Source organism: Kwoniella newhampshirensis, chromosome 14 (genome assembly GCF_039105145.1).
Source record: "Kwoniella newhampshirensis strain CBS 13917 chromosome 14, whole genome shotgun sequence".
Lineage (NCBI taxonomy): Eukaryota > Fungi > Basidiomycota > Tremellomycetes > Tremellales > Cryptococcaceae > Kwoniella > Kwoniella newhampshirensis.
The window spans coordinates 592,058-613,892 of record NC_089967.1 but is presented as its reverse complement, the minus strand read 5'-3'; the positions used below and the strand labels follow the sequence as shown (position 1 = coordinate 613,892).

The 21,835-nt window shown below is 51.8% G+C and overlaps 13 protein-coding genes across 13 annotated transcripts; 7 read left to right on the top strand and 6 right to left on the bottom strand.

Annotated features, from left to right (window-relative positions):
- Nucleotides 1–431: 431 nt before the first annotated feature.
- On the top strand, nucleotides 432–3,319 carry IAR55_006586 (uncharacterized protein; the record flags this gene model as incomplete). Its single annotated transcript, XM_066949666.1, has 3 exons — nucleotides 432–541; nucleotides 594–2,137; nucleotides 2,193–3,319. 3 exons carry the CDS (start codon nucleotides 432–434, stop codon nucleotides 3,317–3,319), a joined length of 2,781 nt encoding a protein of 926 aa, XP_066799960.1.
- A 430-nt stretch (nucleotides 3,320–3,749) lies between these two features.
- Nucleotides 3,750–4,752, bottom strand: IAR55_006585 (uncharacterized protein; the record flags this gene model as incomplete). The annotated part of the gene is made up of 4 exons (XM_066949665.1): nucleotides 3,750–3,868; nucleotides 3,945–4,015; nucleotides 4,095–4,237; nucleotides 4,351–4,752. The coding sequence occupies 4 exons, from the start codon at nucleotides 4,750–4,752 to the stop codon at nucleotides 3,750–3,752; spliced, it is 735 nt and encodes a 244-aa protein (XP_066799959.1).
- Nucleotides 4,753–5,180: 428 nt separating this feature from the next.
- On the top strand, nucleotides 5,181–6,979 carry IAR55_006584 (uncharacterized protein; the record flags this gene model as incomplete). Its single annotated transcript, XM_066949664.1, has 11 exons — nucleotides 5,181–5,300; nucleotides 5,367–5,467; nucleotides 5,538–5,624; nucleotides 5,677–5,734; nucleotides 5,790–5,832; nucleotides 5,884–6,131; nucleotides 6,182–6,437; nucleotides 6,495–6,513; nucleotides 6,564–6,648; nucleotides 6,697–6,894; nucleotides 6,947–6,979. The coding sequence occupies 11 exons, from the start codon at nucleotides 5,181–5,183 to the stop codon at nucleotides 6,977–6,979; spliced, it is 1,248 nt and encodes a 415-aa protein (XP_066799958.1).
- Nucleotides 6,980–7,170: 191 nt separating this feature from the next.
- IAR55_006583 (uncharacterized protein) lies at nucleotides 7,171–7,630 on the bottom strand (the record flags this gene model as incomplete). The annotated part of the gene is made up of 3 exons (XM_066949663.1): nucleotides 7,171–7,208; nucleotides 7,270–7,415; nucleotides 7,551–7,630. The coding sequence occupies 3 exons, from the start codon at nucleotides 7,628–7,630 to the stop codon at nucleotides 7,171–7,173; spliced, it is 264 nt and encodes an 87-aa protein (XP_066799957.1).
- Nucleotides 7,631–8,095: 465 nt separating this feature from the next.
- IAR55_006582 (uncharacterized protein) lies at nucleotides 8,096–10,033 on the top strand (the record flags this gene model as incomplete). Its single annotated transcript, XM_066949662.1, has 10 exons — nucleotides 8,096–8,289; nucleotides 8,365–8,783; nucleotides 8,903–8,988; nucleotides 9,047–9,065; nucleotides 9,139–9,228; nucleotides 9,287–9,307; nucleotides 9,357–9,411; nucleotides 9,467–9,649; nucleotides 9,722–9,854; nucleotides 9,911–10,033. The coding sequence occupies 10 exons, from the start codon at nucleotides 8,096–8,098 to the stop codon at nucleotides 10,031–10,033; spliced, it is 1,323 nt and encodes a 440-aa protein (XP_066799956.1).
- Nucleotides 10,034–10,272: 239 nt separating this feature from the next.
- Nucleotides 10,273–11,640, bottom strand: IAR55_006581 (uncharacterized protein; the record flags this gene model as incomplete). Its single annotated transcript, XM_066949661.1, has 4 exons — nucleotides 10,273–10,393; nucleotides 10,442–10,648; nucleotides 10,721–11,430; nucleotides 11,479–11,640. The coding sequence occupies 4 exons, from the start codon at nucleotides 11,638–11,640 to the stop codon at nucleotides 10,273–10,275; spliced, it is 1,200 nt and encodes a 399-aa protein (XP_066799955.1).
- Nucleotides 11,641–12,680: 1,040 nt separating this feature from the next.
- IAR55_006580 (uncharacterized protein) lies at nucleotides 12,681–13,414 on the top strand (the record flags this gene model as incomplete). The annotated part of the gene is made up of 3 exons (XM_066949660.1): nucleotides 12,681–12,740; nucleotides 12,808–12,939; nucleotides 13,019–13,414. 3 exons carry the CDS (start codon nucleotides 12,681–12,683, stop codon nucleotides 13,412–13,414), a joined length of 588 nt encoding a protein of 195 aa, XP_066799954.1.
- A 145-nt stretch (nucleotides 13,415–13,559) lies between these two features.
- On the bottom strand, nucleotides 13,560–14,437 carry IAR55_006579 (uncharacterized protein; the record flags this gene model as incomplete). The annotated part of the gene is made up of 6 exons (XM_066949659.1): nucleotides 13,560–13,571; nucleotides 13,628–13,897; nucleotides 13,957–14,172; nucleotides 14,226–14,303; nucleotides 14,346–14,365; nucleotides 14,422–14,437. The coding sequence occupies 6 exons, from the start codon at nucleotides 14,435–14,437 to the stop codon at nucleotides 13,560–13,562; spliced, it is 612 nt and encodes a 203-aa protein (XP_066799953.1).
- Nucleotides 14,438–14,775: 338 nt separating this feature from the next.
- Nucleotides 14,776–16,063, top strand: IAR55_006578 (uncharacterized protein; the record flags this gene model as incomplete). The annotated part of the gene is made up of 4 exons (XM_066949658.1): nucleotides 14,776–14,845; nucleotides 14,898–14,977; nucleotides 15,039–15,426; nucleotides 15,477–16,063. The coding sequence occupies 4 exons, from the start codon at nucleotides 14,776–14,778 to the stop codon at nucleotides 16,061–16,063; spliced, it is 1,125 nt and encodes a 374-aa protein (XP_066799952.1).
- A 225-nt stretch (nucleotides 16,064–16,288) lies between these two features.
- On the bottom strand, nucleotides 16,289–18,422 carry IAR55_006577 (uncharacterized protein; the record flags this gene model as incomplete). The annotated part of the gene is made up of 8 exons (XM_066949657.1): nucleotides 16,289–16,361; nucleotides 16,416–16,755; nucleotides 16,818–17,035; nucleotides 17,081–17,207; nucleotides 17,254–17,388; nucleotides 17,560–18,019; nucleotides 18,067–18,168; nucleotides 18,222–18,422. 8 exons carry the CDS (start codon nucleotides 18,420–18,422, stop codon nucleotides 16,289–16,291), a joined length of 1,656 nt encoding a protein of 551 aa, XP_066799951.1.
- A 335-nt stretch (nucleotides 18,423–18,757) lies between these two features.
- Nucleotides 18,758–19,769, top strand: IAR55_006576 (uncharacterized protein; the record flags this gene model as incomplete). Its single annotated transcript, XM_066949656.1, has 5 exons — nucleotides 18,758–18,815; nucleotides 18,857–18,920; nucleotides 18,969–19,388; nucleotides 19,496–19,517; nucleotides 19,560–19,769. 5 exons carry the CDS (start codon nucleotides 18,758–18,760, stop codon nucleotides 19,767–19,769), a joined length of 774 nt encoding a protein of 257 aa, XP_066799950.1.
- A 19-nt stretch (nucleotides 19,770–19,788) lies between these two features.
- On the bottom strand, nucleotides 19,789–20,510 carry IAR55_006575 (uncharacterized protein; the record flags this gene model as incomplete). Its single annotated transcript, XM_066949655.1, has 4 exons — nucleotides 19,789–19,992; nucleotides 20,058–20,231; nucleotides 20,275–20,402; nucleotides 20,453–20,510. 4 exons carry the CDS (start codon nucleotides 20,508–20,510, stop codon nucleotides 19,789–19,791), a joined length of 564 nt encoding a protein of 187 aa, XP_066799949.1.
- A 300-nt stretch (nucleotides 20,511–20,810) lies between these two features.
- Nucleotides 20,811–21,237, top strand: IAR55_006574 (uncharacterized protein; the record flags this gene model as incomplete). The annotated part of the gene is made up of 3 exons (XM_066949654.1): nucleotides 20,811–20,838; nucleotides 20,972–21,147; nucleotides 21,205–21,237. 3 exons carry the CDS (start codon nucleotides 20,811–20,813, stop codon nucleotides 21,235–21,237), a joined length of 237 nt encoding a protein of 78 aa, XP_066799948.1.
- Between the last annotated feature and the right edge of the window lie 598 nt (nucleotides 21,238–21,835).

Here is a 21,835-nt window from a genome sequence, read left to right as displayed (position 1 = left end):
CGAGACAAGGATCTGTCAAGTGAGTGGGGCGGAATTGATGCAGTCCTCCGATCCGATCTCGGATCCAGCGAAAAGATTGACATCGTCAAGGCATGTTGTCATATAAGAGGAGATGCTGACAGTGGAATTCTTTTCCCCGCTCTCCCTTTCTTCTTCCATTCATTACGACTGATTAATTCTCATTTGGCTTACTCACCGACCGGCTCGGCGTTCGCGATCACAGCTTTGCGTGCATCCACGACCGGTCATCTCAGACATCATCGCAAACATATAGATTAAACTAAACAAAACAGAACGTCGTATCTGTCTTGACTCGACCACCTACTATACATTCTTTACCAACCAACCACATTCTTTTTTAACCAACTTCTTGCGAGCCAAAGCCAAATCAATCAATTCAATATAGACCTACCACAACAACAACAGCAACAATGCAGATTCAAACACTGTTCACTCTCCTCCCTGCCTTGGCAGCCCTCCCCGCTATCAATGCTTACTTCATCCTCTCGCACCCTATACTCGAGACGACTAGGCTGGACCCGTAAGTGACTGTTCAAAATCCCAGCCAGACGTCTTTTGCTGACTTAGCACAGAATCGTCAACCCCGGCGAAGTTGGTGGTCACGTACACTCCATCGTTGGTGGTAACAACTTTGACAAGGAGATGACCTACGAGTCGGCGTTGGCCAGTACCTGTACAACCGCTCCCATCACCGTCGACAAGTCCAACTACTGGACTCCTCAGCTCTACTACTACAACCCTGCCGACGCTTCGTACCAAGCGATCCCGGTCAGCAACGTCAACACCTACTATCTTCCCCGATACTCGCCCGGTGAGACGACGGTCAGAGCCTTTCCCGACGGACTCAGGATGCTCTCGGGTGACCCCAACAGAAGGACATACACCAAGGGCGACCCCGAATCTGAGGCGATCTCTTACGTCTGTCTCGATTACTCCGGTCAGCACTCAAACGATCCCGCTTGGGCACAGAGGAACAGTTTCTTCCAACACAACTGTCCCCAAGGTATGCGAGCTCAGGTCAACTTCCCATCCTGTTGGGACGGTGTCAACCTTGACTCGGACGATCACCAGAGTCACATGGCTTGGCCCAGTGGTGGTGTCGACGGTGGCTCGTGTCCTAGCACACACCCCGTCCGACTCGTTTCTCTCTTCTACGAGTTCATCTACAATGTCCAGAACTTCCCCTTCAACGATGTCTCGCAGCCGACCTGGGTCTTCTCCAACGGTGACACCACTGGTTACGGTATGCACGGTGATTTCTTGAACGGTTGGCCTTCTTACAACAACGGTACCAACGTTTTGCAACAAGCTCTCGACCAATGCAACCAGGACAACGGTGTCGGTGGTGTTCTGAGCGCATGTCCTCCATTCGTCCCATACATCGACAGCGCGTCTGCCAACGCTTGTCGACCTCTCAACGACCAGGTCGATGAGGACGTCGGTTTCGGTCACTCCATCTCTTCTCTGCCTGGAGACAATGAAATCTGGATCGGAAACTCTACCATCAAGCCTCTTAAGCCCGGCTACAATGACACCGCTTCGTACACTGACTTCAAGTCTGTCATCCCTTCTGGTTTCACCGAGGTCGGTTGTATCGCCGAAGCGTCCAGTGGTCGAGCTCTCACCGGAGCCAGTTTCTCCAACAAGAACATGACTCGTGGTGCCTGTGTTTCTTGGTGCGCGGACCGGGGATACCCCCTCGCCGGTGTCGAGTACGGACAGGAATGTTACTGCGATTTTGCCATGCGAAACGGTGCTTCCAACACCACTCTCCTTGACCCCAGCAAATGCAGCATGGCCTGTGCCAACAACACCAACGAGAACTGTGGTGGTTCCGCTACCCTTAACCTTTGGAACAACCCCTCGCTCTACCCGGTTGCACAACTCCCTACTGGCTGGTCCAGTTACGGATGTATGACCGAGGGTAACGGCGTTCGAGCGCTCAGCGGCTATTCGACAGCTTCTGGCTCAATGACTCAGGACATCTGCATGAAGACTTGTCAGGCAAAGGGGTTCACATACGCCGGTATTGAGTATGCTTCAGAGTGCTACTGTGGAAACTCTTTCAACGCCGGAAGTGTGCCCGCCTCTAGCGGCTGCAGCATGGCTTGTTCTGGTGAGTGGATTGCTGGATATTGAAGATGACATCGTGCTGACAAAGCCGCTTCTAGGCAACTCTTTGCAAACTTGCGGTGGAGGCAACAGACTTACTACCTTCACGTTCTCGAACGGTACCACCACTCCTTCCGCTTCCAGCGCCGCTGTTTCGAGCTCGACTTCCAGCAGGGCTTCTTCAGCAAGCAGTGCCGCCGCCTCTTCCACTTCATCTGCCGCTGCCTCCAGTGTCAATGTCGCCGCCAAGGTCGCCGCCTCTTCCGCCCCCGCATCCAGCTCAAGCTCAAGCTCAAGCGCCAGTGCCAGCGTGTCACAGCCTGTGAGCAAATCTTCCACTTTTACTGTGAAGGCTGTGAGCTCATCAAAGGCTGTTTCTGCGTCTCCTTCATCAACGATCAAATCTTACTCGTCAACCTTTGTAAAATCCACTTCAACAATAAAGGCCTCTTCCGCTGCTTCGCCTTCCGCTGCTGCTTCGTCTTCATCCGCCTCGTCTTCCGTTGTTGCTTCGTCTTCATCCTCCGCTTCGAAGGCTGCCTCGTCGTCGTCGTCCGCCGCTGCTTCTTCTTCGTCTGCTGCTGCAATCTCGTCGTCATCGGCCGCTGCTTCGAAGGCCGCCTCGTCGTCGGCTGCTGCAATCTCGTCGTCATTGGCCGCTGCATCGTCTTCGTCCTCCAAAGCAGTCTCCTCGACTTCTTCGGTCGCTTCTTCAACCTCTGCCGCCGTGGTCTCGACCTCTACTTCCAAGGCTGCCTCGTCTGTCGTCGCTTCATCGACGTCCTCATCTGCTGCGGCTGCTTCATCTTCTGCCGCTGCCTCCTATGCCCCTGCGTACCTCGGATGTTTCAACGACTACAACCCTCGACACCTGAACGGATCATACTATGCCAACTCGCAAACCATGACCAACGATGTCTGCACCGCTTACTGCAAGGGCAAGGGTTTCCAATTCGCTGGAACAGAGTACTCTCAAGAGTGCTTCTGTGGAAACTACCTCAACCAGGTTGCCCAGGTCGCCGACTCCAAGTGTTCCACACCTTGTCGAGGTAACAACGCCCAAAAGTGTGGTGGTGGTATGTTGTTGTCCGTTTACCAGACTGGTCTCAACACTGGAGTCAAGTACAACTCTACTTCAGCGACTGGTCCCACAAGACGGTCATTCTCTGCCAAGTGGAGGTCTTAGTCGGCAAGTCGAGACCGCAATGGAACGGTTGAATTAATGAAGTAGGAAATACGAAGTATGTCGTGGATTTGATAGAGCTGGTTATGACGAGTAAACCTGGAGAGATTTTTGTCTCAACTGTTATGGACAATTTATCTATATGGGAATCTGATGAAATGAGTCTGAAAATACAACCGCGATCTGCGATTGATGAGATACAGTTGGGCTCACTCTCGAAGACCCGAGACCGGTCGAAACGAATATGAGCTTTCATATATTTGTCTCGCCCGGCCTTTGTTTCAGTGATCACATCCAGTCAAAACACAGATGTATGGCAAAGCGACACGTAGTAGCATCTGGCCCAAGATTGACCGATATGATGATGCATCGAATCGCACGTGATTCCTGGTACGGTACGTTGCCGATCACTCGCACTCGCACTCACATCGCTCTATGTCTTTGCTTCCCAACTGACGCCACATCCGCATGCACCGCCTTCTTTCGCTTGCGGATTATCTTGTAATCTGAAAGAGGAACCTATCAGTTCTGTAGCGTGATGGAGGGTTGCGCCTGTGAGACAGGAAGGAGGATATGATCAGTCATTTGGCATAGCTGAAAGAAAAAAAAAATAGTCGAATGGACTCACCCTTGAGTAAGCCGAATGAGACGAGATCGACGACGACGGGAATACAATGAATACTTTCGGGTTGTAATACACTATTCGACGTACGATCGACATCAGCTTATGATTATTCACCTCGAGATCTAGTTTGCAGATGAAGCGATGACGACTTACTAATCGTCCGCTCCTCTCTCTTCGGTCAATGCCATCGTATATTGATATCCATGACATCCGCCGCTTTCCACTCCTACTCTCAAAGCGAGTTTGCCCTGTTCCAATATTTCCGGTGGTTCTCTCGATGTTATGGCTGTCAGTTGCTACGACGACGATAACATACACGACTTATCAGTATCACATCTTCCTTTCTGCGACACGGGGAGATGTCAAACGAAGGGCTTGGTCGGAGAGTACGACCAGGTGTGACGCTCACCTGTACGGCTTCTGGGGTGATATCGAGATACGCCTCTTCGGTAGGTAAGAGCTTGACATCGTCATCGAGATATCCTTCTGCCTTGATAGCTTCGAGCGAAGGTGGCGTTACCTTGATATTTGGTCGTTGCGATATCGGTGGCAGCGGCGGAGGCAACGATTCGCCATGAGAAGGAGATGAAGAAGGAGCGATTGAGGAGGTCGTGGCTGATCTTCTGGACGATTGATGAGGGGATGAATGGGTGGGATGGCGGAATCGGGGTGATGGAATGGTGAATGATGTATATGATCGATTTCGATTGGATATCGGTGATGAGGGCGGAGGAAGTCTCAATCGAGATGATGAAGCGAATGTGGGACGTGAGACCAATGTTCTTGACGAGGATGATACGATCTTTGACATGGTCGCTATCACTTGGCTGGTTCTATTCATGTCTATGTAGCCGATCAGGTATCGTTATCGTGATGGAATGTTGAAATGAACAGTTGAAATCTTGGATCTGCGAGTCCACGAAATACGTCGGTTGCTGACATGACGAGTTGATCCCCGTGGACGAGTGAGACTGCCACATGGGAGAAATCGCCGAGTCACGCAGTCATATCGCCGAGAGCTGAAGCGCAGAGTTTGGCCGGCTATTCAGTGAACCGGTTTCCTTAGAAAGTATATCATCCTGTTGTCGTCCTTGGTACTTGTTATATCCTCTCGCCATCTGTTCTCTTTTCCTTCTTTCGATCTCCTACATCGAACATCGCATATCTCTTGGTCGGAGACCTACCGACACTGACATAGTACACTGAAAACGAGCGTACTCGATCGTATATCCACTCGCCATGACATCCACTATCCAGTCAATCACTAATGCCATCCCCTCACTCGGAAGAGCGAGATTGCTCATCAACTCGGCAGACGACGTCGTCGTGATCAGTGCAGTCCGAACAGCCGTGACAAAGGTGAGCTCAGCTCTGTGATCCTGGACCTTAGATTTACGGAGTGACCTGACGAGATTGATGGGCTAGGCCAAAAAAGGAGGATTCAAAGACTGTCTGCCCGAGGATCTGCTCGCGGCTGTGTTCCAAGAGACGTTGAAGAGAAGCAAGATCGATCCCTCAAAGATCGAGTGAGTGGACATTGTAGCTGCCTTCATATATCTTCTGTCTTTGAGTTGTTGACTGAAAACTGACTGGCAGAGACATCGCCGTCGGTAATGTCCTTCCTCCAGGAGGAGGAGCGAATGTCGCGAGAATGGCTCAATTATACGCAGGAATCCCTTACACGTAAGCGTGAGATGCACCGCTGTCGGTGCCACTGCTAACACCGGGAACACAGCACCCCCATCAACACGGTCAACAGACAATGTTCATCAGGCTTGACCGCCGTAGCTCAGGTGAGCTCCTTTGAAGGACATGCCGGACGAAGCTGACTTGTTCAAACTCAATCAGATTGCCAATGAGATCAAGTCAGGGGAGATTGACATCGGTATCGGTGGGTATACCCGGATGGCAGTAGTATGAACTCAGCTGATAAGGGGTCTAGGGGCTGGTGTCGAACATATGACCGCACACTATGGTGCTGGTGTCCTGCCCGAACGTATGTCCGACGAGGTACTGTCCAATCCCGACGCGGCAGATTGTCTCATCCCCATGGGAATCACTTCTGAGAATGTGGCCAAGCAATACAACGTCTCTCGTGATGTTCAAGATACGTTTGCGGCGAACAGTTTCGCCAAGGCCGCAGAAGCGCAGAAGCTGGGCAAGTTCAAGAGCGAGATCGTCCCAGTTAAGGTGAGCAAGATGCACGCCATGCATGCGTGCCCAAGCTGATCCTGGACCAGGTCAAATGGTCTGATCCCAAGTCCGAAGAGGAGAAGGAGATCATTGTCGACGCTGATGATGGAATTCGAGAGGGTGTGACGAAGGAGGGATTGTCAAAGCTCAAGCCAGCATTCTCGAAGGAGGGTACCACGCACGCTGGTAACGCGTCACAGGTGTCTGATGGTGCTGCCGCGGTCCTTCTTGCGCGAAGGTCCGTAGCCCAGAAGCTTGGATTGCCAATTTTGGGCAAGTTTGTGACGTCTGCGGTGGTCGGAGGTGAGCGTTCTGGATCCTCTTGAATGTTGGCGCTCAGCTGACAACGGTCGCCTTCAGTTCCACCAAAACTGATGGGGTGGGTCATCTACCGCGGAATACTTGATCCGTTGCTGACTTGACGGGTAGTATCGGACCTGCGTTTGCCATCCCCAAGGTCCTGCAGAAGGCCGGTATCACTAAGGATGATGTCGACTTCTGGGAGATCAACGAGGTAGGTCGAGAGCGCAGCCAAATGGACTATCACGCTGACGCATCGCAGGCCTTTGCATCACAAGCGGTCATGTCGATCCAACATCTTCACCTTCCTTTCGAGACCGTCAACCCAGTGGGTGGGGCAATCGCCCTCGGTCATCCCTTAGGAGCGACGGGAGCTAGGCAGATCGCAACGGGTTTCGCAGAGGCTAAAAGGGAGAAGAAGAAGGTGTTCGTGACGAGTATGTGTATTGGGAGTGGTATGGTAAGTTGAAATCGTATGAATTGGAGCGGCTGCATGCTGATGATCGCAATAGGGTATGGCTGCTGTGTTTGTGAATGAGCAGTAAACGGAGTACTGATCTAGGGTACTTGTAGCAAACATGTTGTGATGCATGTATTTTGAGTCTGCGTGAGGTTTGAATTGAGCCAGTCGTATCTCCTACATATTTTCAGGCAGTGCAGCCCGTTTGTCTCCGATGATGATGCACTATGTTACAACATTTATGAGTGTGCGAGAAGGCCACACACAGACCTTCTGTCAGATGAACAGTCTATCAATGCCCAAACCCAGAAAGACTGGGGCAAGTCCAGTGGCATCAGCGTCTTGTTCGCATCCTATCATGTACAGATGACTCACCAGTCCCTATGACCGCTGTGATCTTCCCAGCCACAATAGGTGATCCTACCGGTCTCACTCGTTTGAAAGCGCCTTGTTGGTTCGCTTGATTGAGAGCATAGACCCCGAGTCCGGAGAACGCAGCGGCTCCTGTCATTCTACATGCGCTGTGGAGTCATATGGCGTCAAGGCATGATCGGTCGCAACAGAACGAAAGACAAGCAGAGAAGTGATAGCGCTAATATGGGGGAATGTTCCGAGCGAGAAGTGCAAGTAATGTTGAGGATGAGAGACGCACTTACAGACAGTCTTTCTGTGGATAAGCCGTTTGGCTGGAAGTAGTCACGGGTGATTCTGTGGATGTTGAAGCATAGGAGGACATGCTGTCGCGAGGCATGTGTGAGACCAAGCAGCCGAGATGCAACTATCCTCCGAAATGCAACTGTTTCCCAACGACAAACGACCACGAGAACGACAATGGAATCATCGGCTCGAAACGACACGCCGTCGGACCTTGACCTCGGAGATCATGTCACGAACTCCGTGTACTTTTATCGATCATCGCATGACGTTCAGTGTCTCCCTTGTGACTCACCCGTGTTTCTTGTTGGTTGTTGTTGCAATGACTAGCAGTAGAAAAGATCGAGAACCAGAATTTCCCCGTAACTGACAAGAGTCTTCCCCAATATCGATCTCGAGTACGATCGCAGCTTTTCGGCTGCAAGGACGATCATGCTTCCAGATCGTCAACACCTCTTATCATCACCAGCATCCGTCCAGATCTCAGCGTTGACGACAACGAACCGACTTGATCGACGGTATAACTGATATAGAAATCGAAAACGCGATGCATACTCACCTCCTACCCTCATCCCTCCTCCTGATCGCCGTCGCCCTACTCCCCCACCAGCTCATCTCAGCTCTCCCTCCACCCCCTCTCCCGATCTCACCAAAACTACCAGGTCATCATGTTCCCTTCCGCGAGTTGTCCACATGCCCCAACCTATCACATCGAAAGAATCCGAAATCCGCCAAAGATGTGTGAGTGATCAGAAGATCTCTGTTGTGGATTTACCTGGATCGTGCTCATCCATCCGATTGTTGTATCTGGCACAGACGACCAGACGATTTCAAAGTGGTCATGGCTCTGGGCGATTCCATCACAGCAGGACTCTTGGCCAGAGGAACACGAGACGAACGCACCTCTTCTACACATGAGCAAACACCCTTCCCGAATCTGCTCACCATAGCGGAATTCAGAGGTCTATCCTATCCTATAGGCTACGACACGGACGCCATCACCATACCTCGTATACTGGAGCATTATGTGGGGGAAAGGAACATATCAGGAGTGTCCAGAGGTCAACATCCTCCTACATCATGTTTAGGTACTGGACCCGGTGGACCCGGAGTCGGAGCCGGGACGATTCTCGGATCGAGAATGGGTGGGGTGTGCACGCCGAGACCGGCGGAAGATGGGTTGAACGCGGCGGTCTCAGGTAGTGTCAGTGGGAATCTGATGGCGCAGGTCAAGGGTGAGTTGGCGTGGATCGCTTTTCGTCAGCAGTAAATGTATGCTGGGACCAGCAAGAACGCCGGATGATGGCTCCCTGCTCCCGGTCTGAAGTGTTAATGATGGAGATATCTGCTGCAGATTACCTTCTCCCTCGAATAGCCGAGCTGGGTCTGAAAGACGAAGATTGGAAGTATGTCAACCTGGGCATCGGCGCGAATGACATCGTGAGTCTTTTGCTATGCACCCAGCACGGGATGCCAGCTGACCGTGTATCTTGGCCAGTGCGCATTCTGCCTGACTCGTGAGTGTGCTTTCCTCTTTGGACCAGACGTTGTCAGACTCGACAGGAAAGCTGATACCATTCCTCATCGCAGCTAATGCTACCGACATAGCACTGTCTGGTACGCCGCAACAGTTTGCTGCCGATATCAGAGACGCCGTGAATGTTCTGCGGGAGCACGTTCGTGAGTACAACAAGTATCGTAGGTACGAAAACGAATCACCGCTGACTATTCGTCACAGCAAATATGATCGTCAATATAAGTATGTTACGACTCGTACCATACTGTGCAGTCATTGACAAGTCGTGCAGTTGGACTCTTCCGCGTTTCGGCGATCTACAAGCTTACTTTGACCGATCCGTACTGGTTAGTCATCCAAACCCTCACTTGGAATCAACGAAGGCTGAAACCCTCACCGCAGTCAACCTCCACTGCTTCCCCTTCCCCATCTCGCTCTGGAATGTTCGTGCGCGCTCCTGCCTGGGCCTGCTGGCGATTTCACCAGAGGCAAGATGGATGATTTGGGCGAGGCGTATGACGAGGCGGTTCTGCAAGTGATCAAGGAATGGGAGGAGGAAGATGATCCGACTTTTGGCGCGCTATGGTGAGCAATCTTTGCGTTTCTCAGAGCGTTGATAATTGCAGATGTATCAGGGTTGACATACTCGACTAACAGGCAACCAGGGACTGTCGTCGATCTGGCCAATTACCCAATCACCGCGCTCAGTCCGATCGACTGCTTCCATCCGTCGGAACAAGCGCACCAGCGTGTCGCTGCCGGGTTCTGGAACAGGATGACCATGTCTTTGGTGAGTGAACTTTGTTGGTTCCAGGGGATATGAAAGCTCATACAGCTTGGTCATAGGAAGCCAAGTATCTGCCCATCGAATGGGAGGATGAGGTATATGTGAGGTGTTTGGAGGAGAACGATCGAGTGCCGGTGGGAATGGTGACAGAAAGCGCGAGCAGGTATCTGAGCGGTCGGTGAGAAAACGTTCTTTCAGAGTCAGCTCTCGTCTTGGGAAAGAGTCGTGACTGGGGAGAAGGGGCGATCAAGCCATCTACCAAGAAGTCGAATCAGTTGTATTGCCCATGTTAGCTTAGTCAGTGCTCTCGTCAAATGTTGTTTGTATACAAACACAATGAAGGTTTCGTCAGTCTCCCAACCGAGATTTCCGGCGCCGCTATACATGTTGCAATCGATTGTCCATGCGATGTTGCAGCATACTACCGTTGCGGTCTCAACTTCTCTCCCTCCGCCGTCTTCTTTACCCCCGCCTCGACTTCCTTTTCCAGCTCGTCGTACATCGCTTTCGCCAGTCCGGGATTAGACAGCACCGGCGGGAGGCTAGCGGTTCGTCAGCGGAGTCACTGTGTGGTTAGATAGAAGGCTCACTCCACCACCGCACAGTCTCTGACCGCATCTCCCCCGCCCACTGCAGTCCGTCTCTTGTCGAGGGTCTCCTTCCCCTGATCTACAACTTTTGGCGTTTCGTCCAGCTCGTCGTATCGAACGGGTGCAGATAAAGCGAACAGGATGGATTGGATACTTTTCTTCGGCGAAGGCGTGACGAACATGACCAGAGGGTAGAGCAAGATCCACCTGAGAGCGTCAGCTCCGTGGATGTCTGCACACACTCACAGAATCTGTATCAAAGGTGTATCGGCCAAAGACCCCCTGACGACCTCCTCCCTTGCCCATCCCATAACGACGCTGATGGACATGATATTGCTTTTCAAGCTTTTATCTCTCTTCTTCTTCACTCCCTCATCCTCTGCACCAGGCACAGGTGTGACCTTCCCAAAAGTCGCTGATGCCAATGTATCAAGGATCAACTGGAAATGTTTCATCAATAGTAAAGTATTCAGACTTCTTCTCCCCGTATGGAAGACGACGTCGTCCCGAGCTTTTGCCCCTGTCAACGAAGGAAGTGCCGCGGACCAAGTGGGCGAGATCAGGGAGATGATTCGGATAGATCTCTCTGCCGGTGAGCGAAGTAAATGTGGAAGTAAAGAGGTGAGAAGATGAAAATGGAATTGATGGGTGGACCATTCTCCTTCCTGTCGAATGTGATACGGTCGGACTTCCCATCCTGATCCGAGGACGATCGCATCGATACGACGGCCACCTTCCCCGGTGATATTCGTAGGTGCAGACGCCCACTTCTTCGTGAAATCCCTGACGGCAAGTGGTGTAGGCGGTAGAGGCTCACAGTGGAGTTGTGCCAAGGGATTCGTAGATGCTGAGAGACGGATCGTGTGCAAGACCGTCAAGAGTGACTCGGGTAATGGACTAGGGACCGGGGGCAGGAAGAGTATCTGCGGAGGTGAGGGGAGATGTAACAAGTGGTCCAATAGCGTCATGATGGTCGGCGTAGGAGAGGCCTATAACGTATGGTCAGCCAAGACAGGACCGTAGCCAGCTCGACCCACCACAACCAAAATCATCTTTCCCGCCCATTCCCTCTCCCAAGTCGTACTTCGACCTCCGGACCATATTTTGATCCAAAACAGCAATGCAAAGACGCCCGCCCCCACCACCAGATGCGACGTCGAGATGTCTCCCAGGTATTCGGCAAGCGTGTGGACAGGCATAGTAGCTGTGATTAGAGAAAAGAGCAAAAGTCACAAGTATAGGTAGTGTCTCGAGGCGACTTGTACGCGTCGGTATCAGTCAAGGTGGAGGTCACGTGATTTCCCCGTCGGGCGCATGGTTCTTCTCTTTCATTTCTTATGCCACTTTCAATGGGGTGTAGCCGGGGTGTGGTGTATCGCTGCTTTTACAGCTGATCAAACTGTACGATCCACTCCTGGGGGAAAGGCATGAGACTAAACATCGGGTCCATGAGCATTTGCATACCAAAAAGAAGTATTTTTGCCCGACTATCGCAAAAATTGTTTGACGAGAGTGGGATTCGAACCCACGCGCCGAAGCACTAGCGAGAGACAGCTGTTGAACAGCCAATCTCCTTAAGCTAGCGGATTAGACCGCTCTCCCATCTCGCCATTTGATTGTTTGATGTTGTTGGAGGTGTGTGGAGGTATATAAATGGAAAAACAGAAAGAAAAACAAAGGAAGGGGGAAGGAAATAGAAGTTTTGGTGTGTGTTGCGCTTTGGTCACACACACTTGTCTCAAAAATTAGCAGATCTGATACCGAGGTCCACGGGGATCACACTCGTATAGTTTTTGTGAATGCATGAGTTGAATATAGCATGGATGACAAAGCCGGCAAGGAGGAGAAGAGGGAGAAGCTAGAGGTGGCACAAGTGCCACTCTCGACCAAGCTGGCTGAGTGCCGTCCAGCTCTTTGTGTGAGACGTATCCACAGGTAGATCACGGCCTCGCAATGTCTCTAGGGCCCAAAAGATCCACAACAGAACATGTCACTGACCCACCGGGTTGATGGCGCGCGGTGAGGGTCATTTAGAACAGGCCAAATGACTGGGAGCCTCGGATTGACAAACGATCCGATTTTTGCCACAGATGGTCAAAATTATTTTGTTCGCTCCTCCACTTTTAGTAACGCCTCGGAACATGATGCATGCTCGAGTTGCATCCACATATCTCATGGACATCTAGTGATCATTGAGCGACTTGATTGCTTTCAAATCAACGATCAAGCCCAGCCGATCATGTCCCATACGCCTCCTACGCCCAAGGCCATCAATCTGTCATATCATCCCAAGGGATATGTAAGTTGCTCCTCTCTCTGACATCGGATCGATAGTATCTGACCTGACCACGCTGCGAAACCATCAGGGCATGTCCTCCTCCCTCAAACGAGCTCGTAAACCGTTTATACTGACCAACTCGCTGATTGGAGGCACAATCTTCGCTTTTGCTGTGGGAGTGTACTTTTACTCCATCTCGGCGGTTCAGCAGGATGATTTTGTGAGTGTTGAACCAAGATCACTGGTGCCCGTTAGAATGTAGTGTTTCTGCACACTGACCATTCATATTCCGCTTTCAGTCTGACGTGGAAGACCTTCTCCCTCCTCTTGAAGAAAGAAGTAAGCTCCGATCCATCGAAGACGAGGCTAGAGAACAACGATCTCTGCAATCGATCGCTTCCGCTCTTCCGCTTTCAAATACAAATGCCAACAATCGACAACCCCTTCCATCGGCAACCTCCTCGCCTGCCTCGCCATCCAAATCTTTACCGCAGATGCAATCTGAGGTGAGCCAGGCGATCTCATCAACTCGAGGACGAGGATGGGGATTCGGAACGAAGAGATTGAACGAAGTGGACTGGGTCAAGAAGATGGGATGGGTGGATGGGAAGGGCAATGTGTTGGTTTGGGGAGCACCGGATGTGGACCGATTAGGCAGGGTGGAGGGAGGAGCAAATGGGAAGAGGCTGGTTTAGGACATCGTGAGGACAGAATGGGATACTGCGCGTGTGAGAGTCTGGATACTCAGCAGTAGACCTTGACAGTGAGGATAGCGGACCCAGGCGCAATATAACCAGTCATCGAGTGCATAGTATACAACACATAGCATGAACACTTCTCTTACGTTGCCGGCTGTGATCAGAAGATCGATATCAGTACGATTCCACCTCTGCACGGTTTGAACTCACCCTGAGCGCCCTCAGCCTCTCTGCCAATCTCCCATCCTCCTCCTTGTTCGCCTCGGCAACCACTGGAAGTTCTTTGGCAGGAACCTTTGCTTCTCCCAAACCATGTTGGATCTCCAATCCCGCTTCGTCCGCGACCTGCTGCATAAGCGAATCGACCTGATCTTGCGGTGTTGTCAGGGCGGTGGTGTCGGACATGGTCGATTCCATATAACTGGTTTGGACGTCGAGGTCTGCGAATTGGTTTTCGAACTTGTCCATGACGAGTGATATCTGCGTGTTGTGTTTAGCATATCCTGCTTATGCTGAGAACGAACGTTCACTTGACTCACCCGCTCCAGGTTCATACTCTGCATAGCTTTGTCCATACTCTTGACCACACCTCCCATACTATTCGTGACCTGTCTCATCGTCACCGCCGTCTCTACCTTGCTCGCCACGGCATCTATCCTCGACGCGAGTCTGAGCAGGTTCAGCCCCTCCGTCTTCTTCCGTATGGCGTTCTGAGCGTAGATCCTCGCTCCGTCCGTGTTCCCCTTTGCAAGCGCCTAGACATCGTGTCAGCGAGGTACAACGCAGTGGTAGCATTGCCACAACCCACCTGCTTCAACTTGTTCTTCTCCGCTATCTCATCTTTGTTCGCCTTCTTGGCTTGACGTTGGAGGGATTTGGCGGTGAACTAGGAGGATGTCAGCGGGGTGGAAGGAAGATTGAAGCGTACCTTTAGCTGGAACAGAGATTCTGCGGGATGTCAGCGAGACAGCAGTGTACGGTACAGAAACAGGTCCTAGACTCACTCTCAAGGTTACTCATCTTGCGTATAGTCCTCGATCGGATATCTCTGGACAGAAAGAAGCGAGGAGATAAACGATTGAATATCGATTGTACTCGCTCATATGACGAATGTGATAACAGTGATGATGACGCGGGATCAATTCCACGGTGGTCACCACCCTCTTCCGGACGTGGGTCCAAATACAAAAAGTGAGTTATTCACCGAACAACTTGACCGTTCTTCATTCGTTCACGGACACCACAAGTCTTGACATTGCACACGGAAATATCCCAGAGCGACCTGACTGGAGACTGACGAAGGACAAGGCCACACCCGCGATCGCACCTCTCGCGCCTTCCCACCAGAACCCCCCGGAATGACTCTCCTACATCTTCTCGCTTATGCGGGGGGTCTTGCAGGGTTTCTCTTCGTAACGCTATCTTTGGGTGAGCCCGGTGATGATCTGGATCCAGACTGGTCCAGCTGACCCTTTCCTAGCGAGTGGACTGTTATGGCTCGCTGAGCTCATCGAAGAACACTCACGTCATGCCAAAGTCGTCGGTATGAGAGCTATCTATGTGTGTAACTCTTCTTCTCACGTCTACCCGTATCCTAGCTGAATCAACTTGTCCTTACCAGGCCATTGTCGCCCTCCATGCCATACTGTACTTCACCGACTCGTTACCCTTCTTACCGACTCTCTTCTCGATTGTCTGTCATCTCGTCTACCTCCAGAACTTCTCCTCGTCATGGCCATACATCTCTCTCACCTCGCCCCGATTCATCCTCTCTTGCATCCTGGTTGTGGCCGATCATTTCATCTGGTTCTTCCACTTCGCTGCCGTCGCTCAGGAAGCGAAGAAGTACAGGACCCCGAAATACCGATATGGCGGACAGGCCAGAGCGGGGAACGGTGATGGACCTGCTTTCGGAGACGTTGCTGCGTTCTTCGCTATCTGTATCTGGTTTGTCCCGTTGTTCTTGTTCCTAAGTCTGAGTGCGAACGATAACGCACTACCTTCATTTGGTGAGTTGTTCTCCGTGCTATAAGCTATAATATAGCTGATTGAATCTCAGATCCCACTTCATCCGCACCCCCCTCACCTGGAGGAAACACCGTGAATCTGTCTTCACCAGGACCAGGTGGTATTCGACCGACTTCACTCGCTCCTAGTCGAAAATCACTCATCAGAACAGCTCTTGATCCTGTCCTATCATTTCTCCCCCGACTTCGATCCTCATCACGAAGGAAAAACGAGGAGGGTCTGATCGCACCCCGGACTCCCATTCGTGGCTCACCACTTCATTCCCCCGTGCATATGCCTCAATCATATTTCCCTTGGGGCTCTGACGAACCTTCCGCTGCTACTAGTAGTCTCACATCGTCATCAACCCCTACACATGGACAGAAATTGTCGGCGGATAGAGCGAGAACACCACCACCGCCCAGAAGAGTTCAGTCGGAGATCCAAGTCACGAAGGGGTCGGGAAATCCAAGAGGGATAGCAACGAGGAATGGCACACCGGCATTCCCAGTCGAGGGAGAGACAGAGATCGTAGAGGCTCCAAGAAGACAAGCACCCATTAGACCGACTACACCATCAATGAGTTTGGGACCCAGGGGTGGGGTAGAGCAGGAACTGACAAAGAGAAAGGCGGATTAGTAGACATACTCGGGCGATGTATCAATATGGTATTGGCGTGTGGTGATCGAGAGTCTGCCACGGTCGGTGTAACCCGCAGAGGACAAAGGGGGATTATCCACCTATCAAATTGCGGATGATCACACCCCATCTTGCTCAAAGACGCTGCATCAGATATGTGCTGTTTGACTGGCTTGCATATGTCATGTCACGTAGTTTATGCATACGTTAGCTCTACCTCTCGCATCATGCAGCCAGGCCATCCACGATGAAAGTACCGTTTGTCTGTACCTTGGCGTGTTCTCCAATATCCACCCAGCTGATCAAAGTCAAGTCTTTAGCACTATCCTCTCAGTGAACTGATTTGACTCACCCATCTTGCTCTTCCCCTTTCCCAGCAACTCTCTCCAGGATACTCGGTCCTCGAACCCATATCCTCCCTTCGATCCAACTGCCTTCCGCATCATGCGCTGCGTCCACCCCCTCGCCCTTCAGTCTGACCTCGACATTGGTCGCCGGTGGTCCGGAATGCACTTTGTCTGCGGATCTCCACAGATCCACTTCCTTGAGAATGTGGGACACGCCAGGCGATTGCAGATCGTAGAAATGGGTGACGAAGATGGGTCCTGTGGAGTAGATCGACGGATGAAGACGAGTCAGAGGGAGAGAAAGTAGTAAGTGTGATGCTCCGAGAGCAGTGGGCGGGGGAGCGTCTAGATAGATCTTTTAGCATGCAGCGCGGTATATGTTGAGATGAATTAACGACTCAACCCACCTCCAACAAGAATCACACCTCGTAATCGTTGACCGGCCACACCACCAAGAACATTCTCCCTCATACCGGACGATAAGACCCTGTCCCAGAGGCTGTCACGGTCAATATGACCCGCGCGGATAGAAGAGCTCTTGTGTCGAGCAGCCAGAGGAGCCCAAGGGTGAGCTTCGTAGGTGTACTGAAGCCTATCCAGCAAGGCATGGTGGTGTTTAGGTGATCTGCGGTTCGTCAGCATGTCGTCAGCTGAATGGCATTTCGCTCACATGAAGAGGACCGTCGGCTGAGGGAGATTTTTCTCGGGATCTGCCAGTATCTCCAACTCTGCGGCATGATCAATTTCTTCTGAATCCCAAACAGGTTCGGTGTTTCCGATCAATCTGAATCCAGCGCCTACGTCGTGTCAGTCAAGCCGTTTGGAGAGAATCGAGCGGCTCACCAGTCCACACCGATGCTAGGGCGATTGTCATACCAAGCGGAGTATCCAGACGAACAGCACTGGCTACAGTGTCGTGCAGAGCAGCAGACAGTCGTTTGTCCGCTGGGAAGATGGAGAGGAGGGCTGCCATTCCGGCTGTGAAGTTCTGAAACATGTAAGTGCAGATCGGATAGATGCAACTTTACCAGGTGGGTCGCTTTGACGACGACTGGATCGGAGTCTTTGACTTCTGAGTAGTAATAGCTGTGCACGTCGTTGAAGTGCGGATCTTTGCCATCAGCTGTATACCGTCCAGGGCAAACTTACCTCGGACAGTGACCTGTTCACTCTTTTCACTCTCTGCAACATCCCAAACCTCTTCCCACCAATGGACCTCCATCCCCTTGCCTCTGGTAATCTCAACGGAATTTTGCTCGCCCTTTTCCGGGTCGCCAACGATCAGGATACCAACTTTGTCCCTACAATCCTCCCAGACCTGTTCCGCTACGTCTTCGAAGAGCGAGGCGTGGACGACGACGATTCCGGGAACGGGATGACCTTTGGCGGTCAGACCTGTCGTGAGGACACGAGGAGATGGGAGGATAACGAGTGGGGCGTTGGGTTTGACGGAAAGAGAGAGGAGAAGCAGAGGAAGCGCAGAATTGGGTGAGGGTGGAAGTAAAGTCATGATTGGGGAGGGGGACGTTGGGCTAGATGATCGAGGAAAGAGGAGCTCGAGACCAATGGGTAACAGTCGAAGGACTTCCGCCAGCGCTTCATCGGTGAGCTGTAGAGAGAATCAGCAATGGCATCAAGATTGCTTCGCTCACTCACCGGAACATCCAAAATATACCTTTGTGTGACGGGGGTCAGTGCTTTCGGTTGAGAGATCACATCTTGCACCGTTTTGATCGTGTTGGCCGGTCTAACGGTGAGCTACGACGAACATATCTCAGCCAGATTCCAAGGGAAGCATCGATTGCGCTCACGGGGGTGCCCTGTCCTGTGGCCCATGATCTGTACACCCCAGTCTCGCCTTTCTTCCTGACTGCGGAAACCTCGCTCTGCTTTCCCAACAGTAGAGGATGGACGAGTGGCTGAGGGGTGGAGAAGAATCGATGGTAGATTGCCAGCGCGGCGAGAAGAGCCAAGAGCAGTAGCGTGAGATTGTCTATCTCGAATTCTGGCATGGTGGGGTCGAGCAATGATGGAAGTTGAGACAGAAGGAATGCCGAGTTATAGAGCCGAGTCAGGTAAGATGTGGGCCCGTCCTTCCGTGTCGCTCTTCCAGCGATCTCGTGTCAGCTAGTTCTTATCGCTCCCGTGCTATGCTCTGACGAGGTGTATGTGCGAAGATCGAGAAGAAGGGAACGATGCATGAGGAAATGGAGCTTCCTAGCGTGTTGTCGACGCGTGACAATACGCATTCGTCTCGTTCGACGTAAAGTGGAGGGTGTTCAACTTGATCTTTCACCCTTTACGTCGCTTTTGACATTTACACATCTTAATCTTGACACCGACCATCATGTCACAGCCTGAAACGGACGTGTACAGCAACACTGGCGAAGAGTGGTATCCCGGCAGTGAGTGTACCTCCTACAAATGACACTGATAGCTTCCTCAGTAAGGGAACGCTCTCGACCAGGTCAAGGACCTCAAGAAGAGGTGTTTGACAGAGTGCGGGATGTGTAAGTGCACATGATGCACCCCGAGATATGCCGCTGATTGTCACGAAGCCACGGGAACCTTGTCTCAGACAAACCTGCCAATCGAACGATGATGGCCGCTCAACGACGACGACTCGAACATGAAGCTCGTGTCCGAGCTGACAAGGAACGACGAGCAACCGATCCATCCCCCCGATCAACCATCTGGTCACTCCTCCCTCTCTTCCTCTTCCTACCGTTACTGTCATCTTTCCTCACTCAATCGTACACGTTCAACCTCTCGCCATACTTTGTCCCTCAGCTGCGACGTTTTTGGGCGGAATCGACCCTCAATCCCTTCCGACAGGAAATGAGAGTATTGACCCCTGTTCAGCTGGCCATGTATGATGGGGCAGACGATCAACCTGTATATTTGGCTATCGACGGAGTGGTCTACGACGTCACTGCAAACAGGAGGGTATATGGAAAGGGGGGGAGCTACAACATGATGTGAGTGGCACGAAAGGTTGCGCTGACGAGGACAGGGCCGGACGAGATGCTTCGCGATCATTCACCACGGGATGTTTCGAAACACACCTTACGCATGATTTGCGAAGCTTGTCCGAGGCAGAACAAGCCGTGAGTCGGATACTTCCTCGCTTCACTAACGTAGTTGCACAGTCTCTCGCCCATTGGAAATCGTTCTTCGCCAACCACGAGAAATACCATAAAGTCGGTACTGTCCTCAATCCACCCATCGACCCAAGATCTCCTATTCCACCGCCATGTCGGGTTGAAAATCCAAACACCGCATCAGACACACCTCACGCTCCAGGAGAAGCAGCTGCGAAAAGGGGAAAAGAACCACCAGGTCCTGTACACAGTACATAGCATGATGATACAATCTCGTCTATCGTTTCCTACCAGGCGGTGGTGGTGGAGGTAACGCAAAGAGCCCACCGCCGCTACCACTACCTCCACCAGCACTTGCTGGTTTCTTCGCTTCCCGTCCGGGTATGTTGATCTTGAACGTCTGACCTTCTTTCAAGGAGTAGTCTTTGGGCGGTGCAGCAGGTTTGGCAGGTTCAGATGGGTTCGTCGGAATGTGTGATCGCTTGGCGACGGATTGGAGGGCGACCTGTTACAAAGTCAGCACTGTATCGTATTCAGCCCACTCACCTGGAAATCAAATGCTTCGCCTCTTTCTGCGAATCCCATCCCAACATACGCTCTCTTCCCGCCCTCACCCTCCACACGAAGCACGAAGTACCTCGACGAGTCAAGGACCGGCTCGACCTGGGTCCAGGGTGTGACGTACGTGACTTGCGCGAACAGCTCGCCAGTCGTTGGATCCTACTTCCCGTTAGCCAAATTTCCAGTCTGGAGTCGGACCCACCTCTAGGCGCAGCTCACACCTCTCCCCGACCTCCAATACTCTCAATCTCCCTTTCCACACAAAGGCCTCGACATTCCAGTCGGCCGCCTTGTATCCTGCCGTAGACGTCCGAGGGGGTACCTGGTAGACTTTGCGGGACTGGTCAGCAGACACCCTGACGACTGAGATAATGACCCACCCATCACCTCCCTCGCGAGGAAGAGCACCGACTCGATCTCATCTGCTAAGCGGTCCATGTTGTTGCGTGTATATCTTTCCGTTGTGGACAACAATAATGAATGATCCATCAAACGGATCATGCACTTTACCTGCGCGACGTCCGCGCCACGCGTCTGGCTCGTGTTCGGCCTTGGCGACCGGCCCTTAAGTGGGATGCTCGGATACATCCGCATTCCACCGGGTGGCAAAACACTTGTACGATGACGTTCTTACGAGACTTTCCCTTGCCACTCGCACACGCATTCGCATCAAATAACTCAGCGATAACAACAACTGCAACTCACTCTCTCAACATGACATCCATCAATCAAGTCAAAATGTCAGACAACAAGAACGAAGAGCAGAGTGAGTGTCTCTCATCACCCGTTTTGTCCAAGCTGCCCGTGCCCGATCCGTCATACATTGCCACATCGAACCACTCACCCCCTGCTGCACGTTCTATACCGCTCAGTCGCACGCTGACCATGCCGCTTCCAAGGTTTCAACATCCTCCCCCACCCAGCCAAGACCAATAATCCGGCCGATCTCCAAGACGAGCCAGCCACTCACGGCGGTTTGCAATCGGCTTCGGCAAACGCGTACAACGCCAGAGGTCCCCATGTGCCCAGCAAGGAGATCGCAGAGGGTTTGGAGCAGCCCAAGACCAGGGATGAGGTGAGTCACAAAGGGATTGCGACAGAGAGACGTTGACGATGATACATCGTCTTCTAGTTAAAGGCAGAAGCTGAGAAATTGAACTCATAAGTGAAGTTCCATAATCTGGTGTGGTGGTAAATTATGACCGAAATGATGAATTATGTGCTGTAACGATGATGGTGTATTCAGTGTAGCGGCTTGCATAACAGAATTCGCACTCTTTCGGTACAATAGTGATCTTATCCAACATATTTTCCTCGTGAAGTCTGAAAGTGGTCTGCATTGAAGCTATATCTGCTATGTGTGACGGAATCATTCATTCTGCTGTTACAGAAGCCAATAACTATGACGACGACATCGCAGTAGCGTCGATATAGTCGCATCCTTACACCCTATTGCTTTCCAATCACCCAACGGACGTCCGTTTACTGAATGTTGACTCTCCAACCTATCACCTCTCCTGTCCTGGCTGCTGGTCTTCCCATCGGATCCACCGGTGGGATTGGTCTCGACATGGAAGGGATCTATCGGACTGAGGTATGCCTGGCCAAACGAGTTCGAATGTCATTGGTTCAGCAAAAAACGACACGAAATATTGGTCGCCATGTACCATCGATACGCTATTACAGAGCATGGAGAAGGGGAAAGCGCTGCACCGTCAGTATTGCAAGGAGACTTCCCTTGCGACTACACCATCATCAGAGTC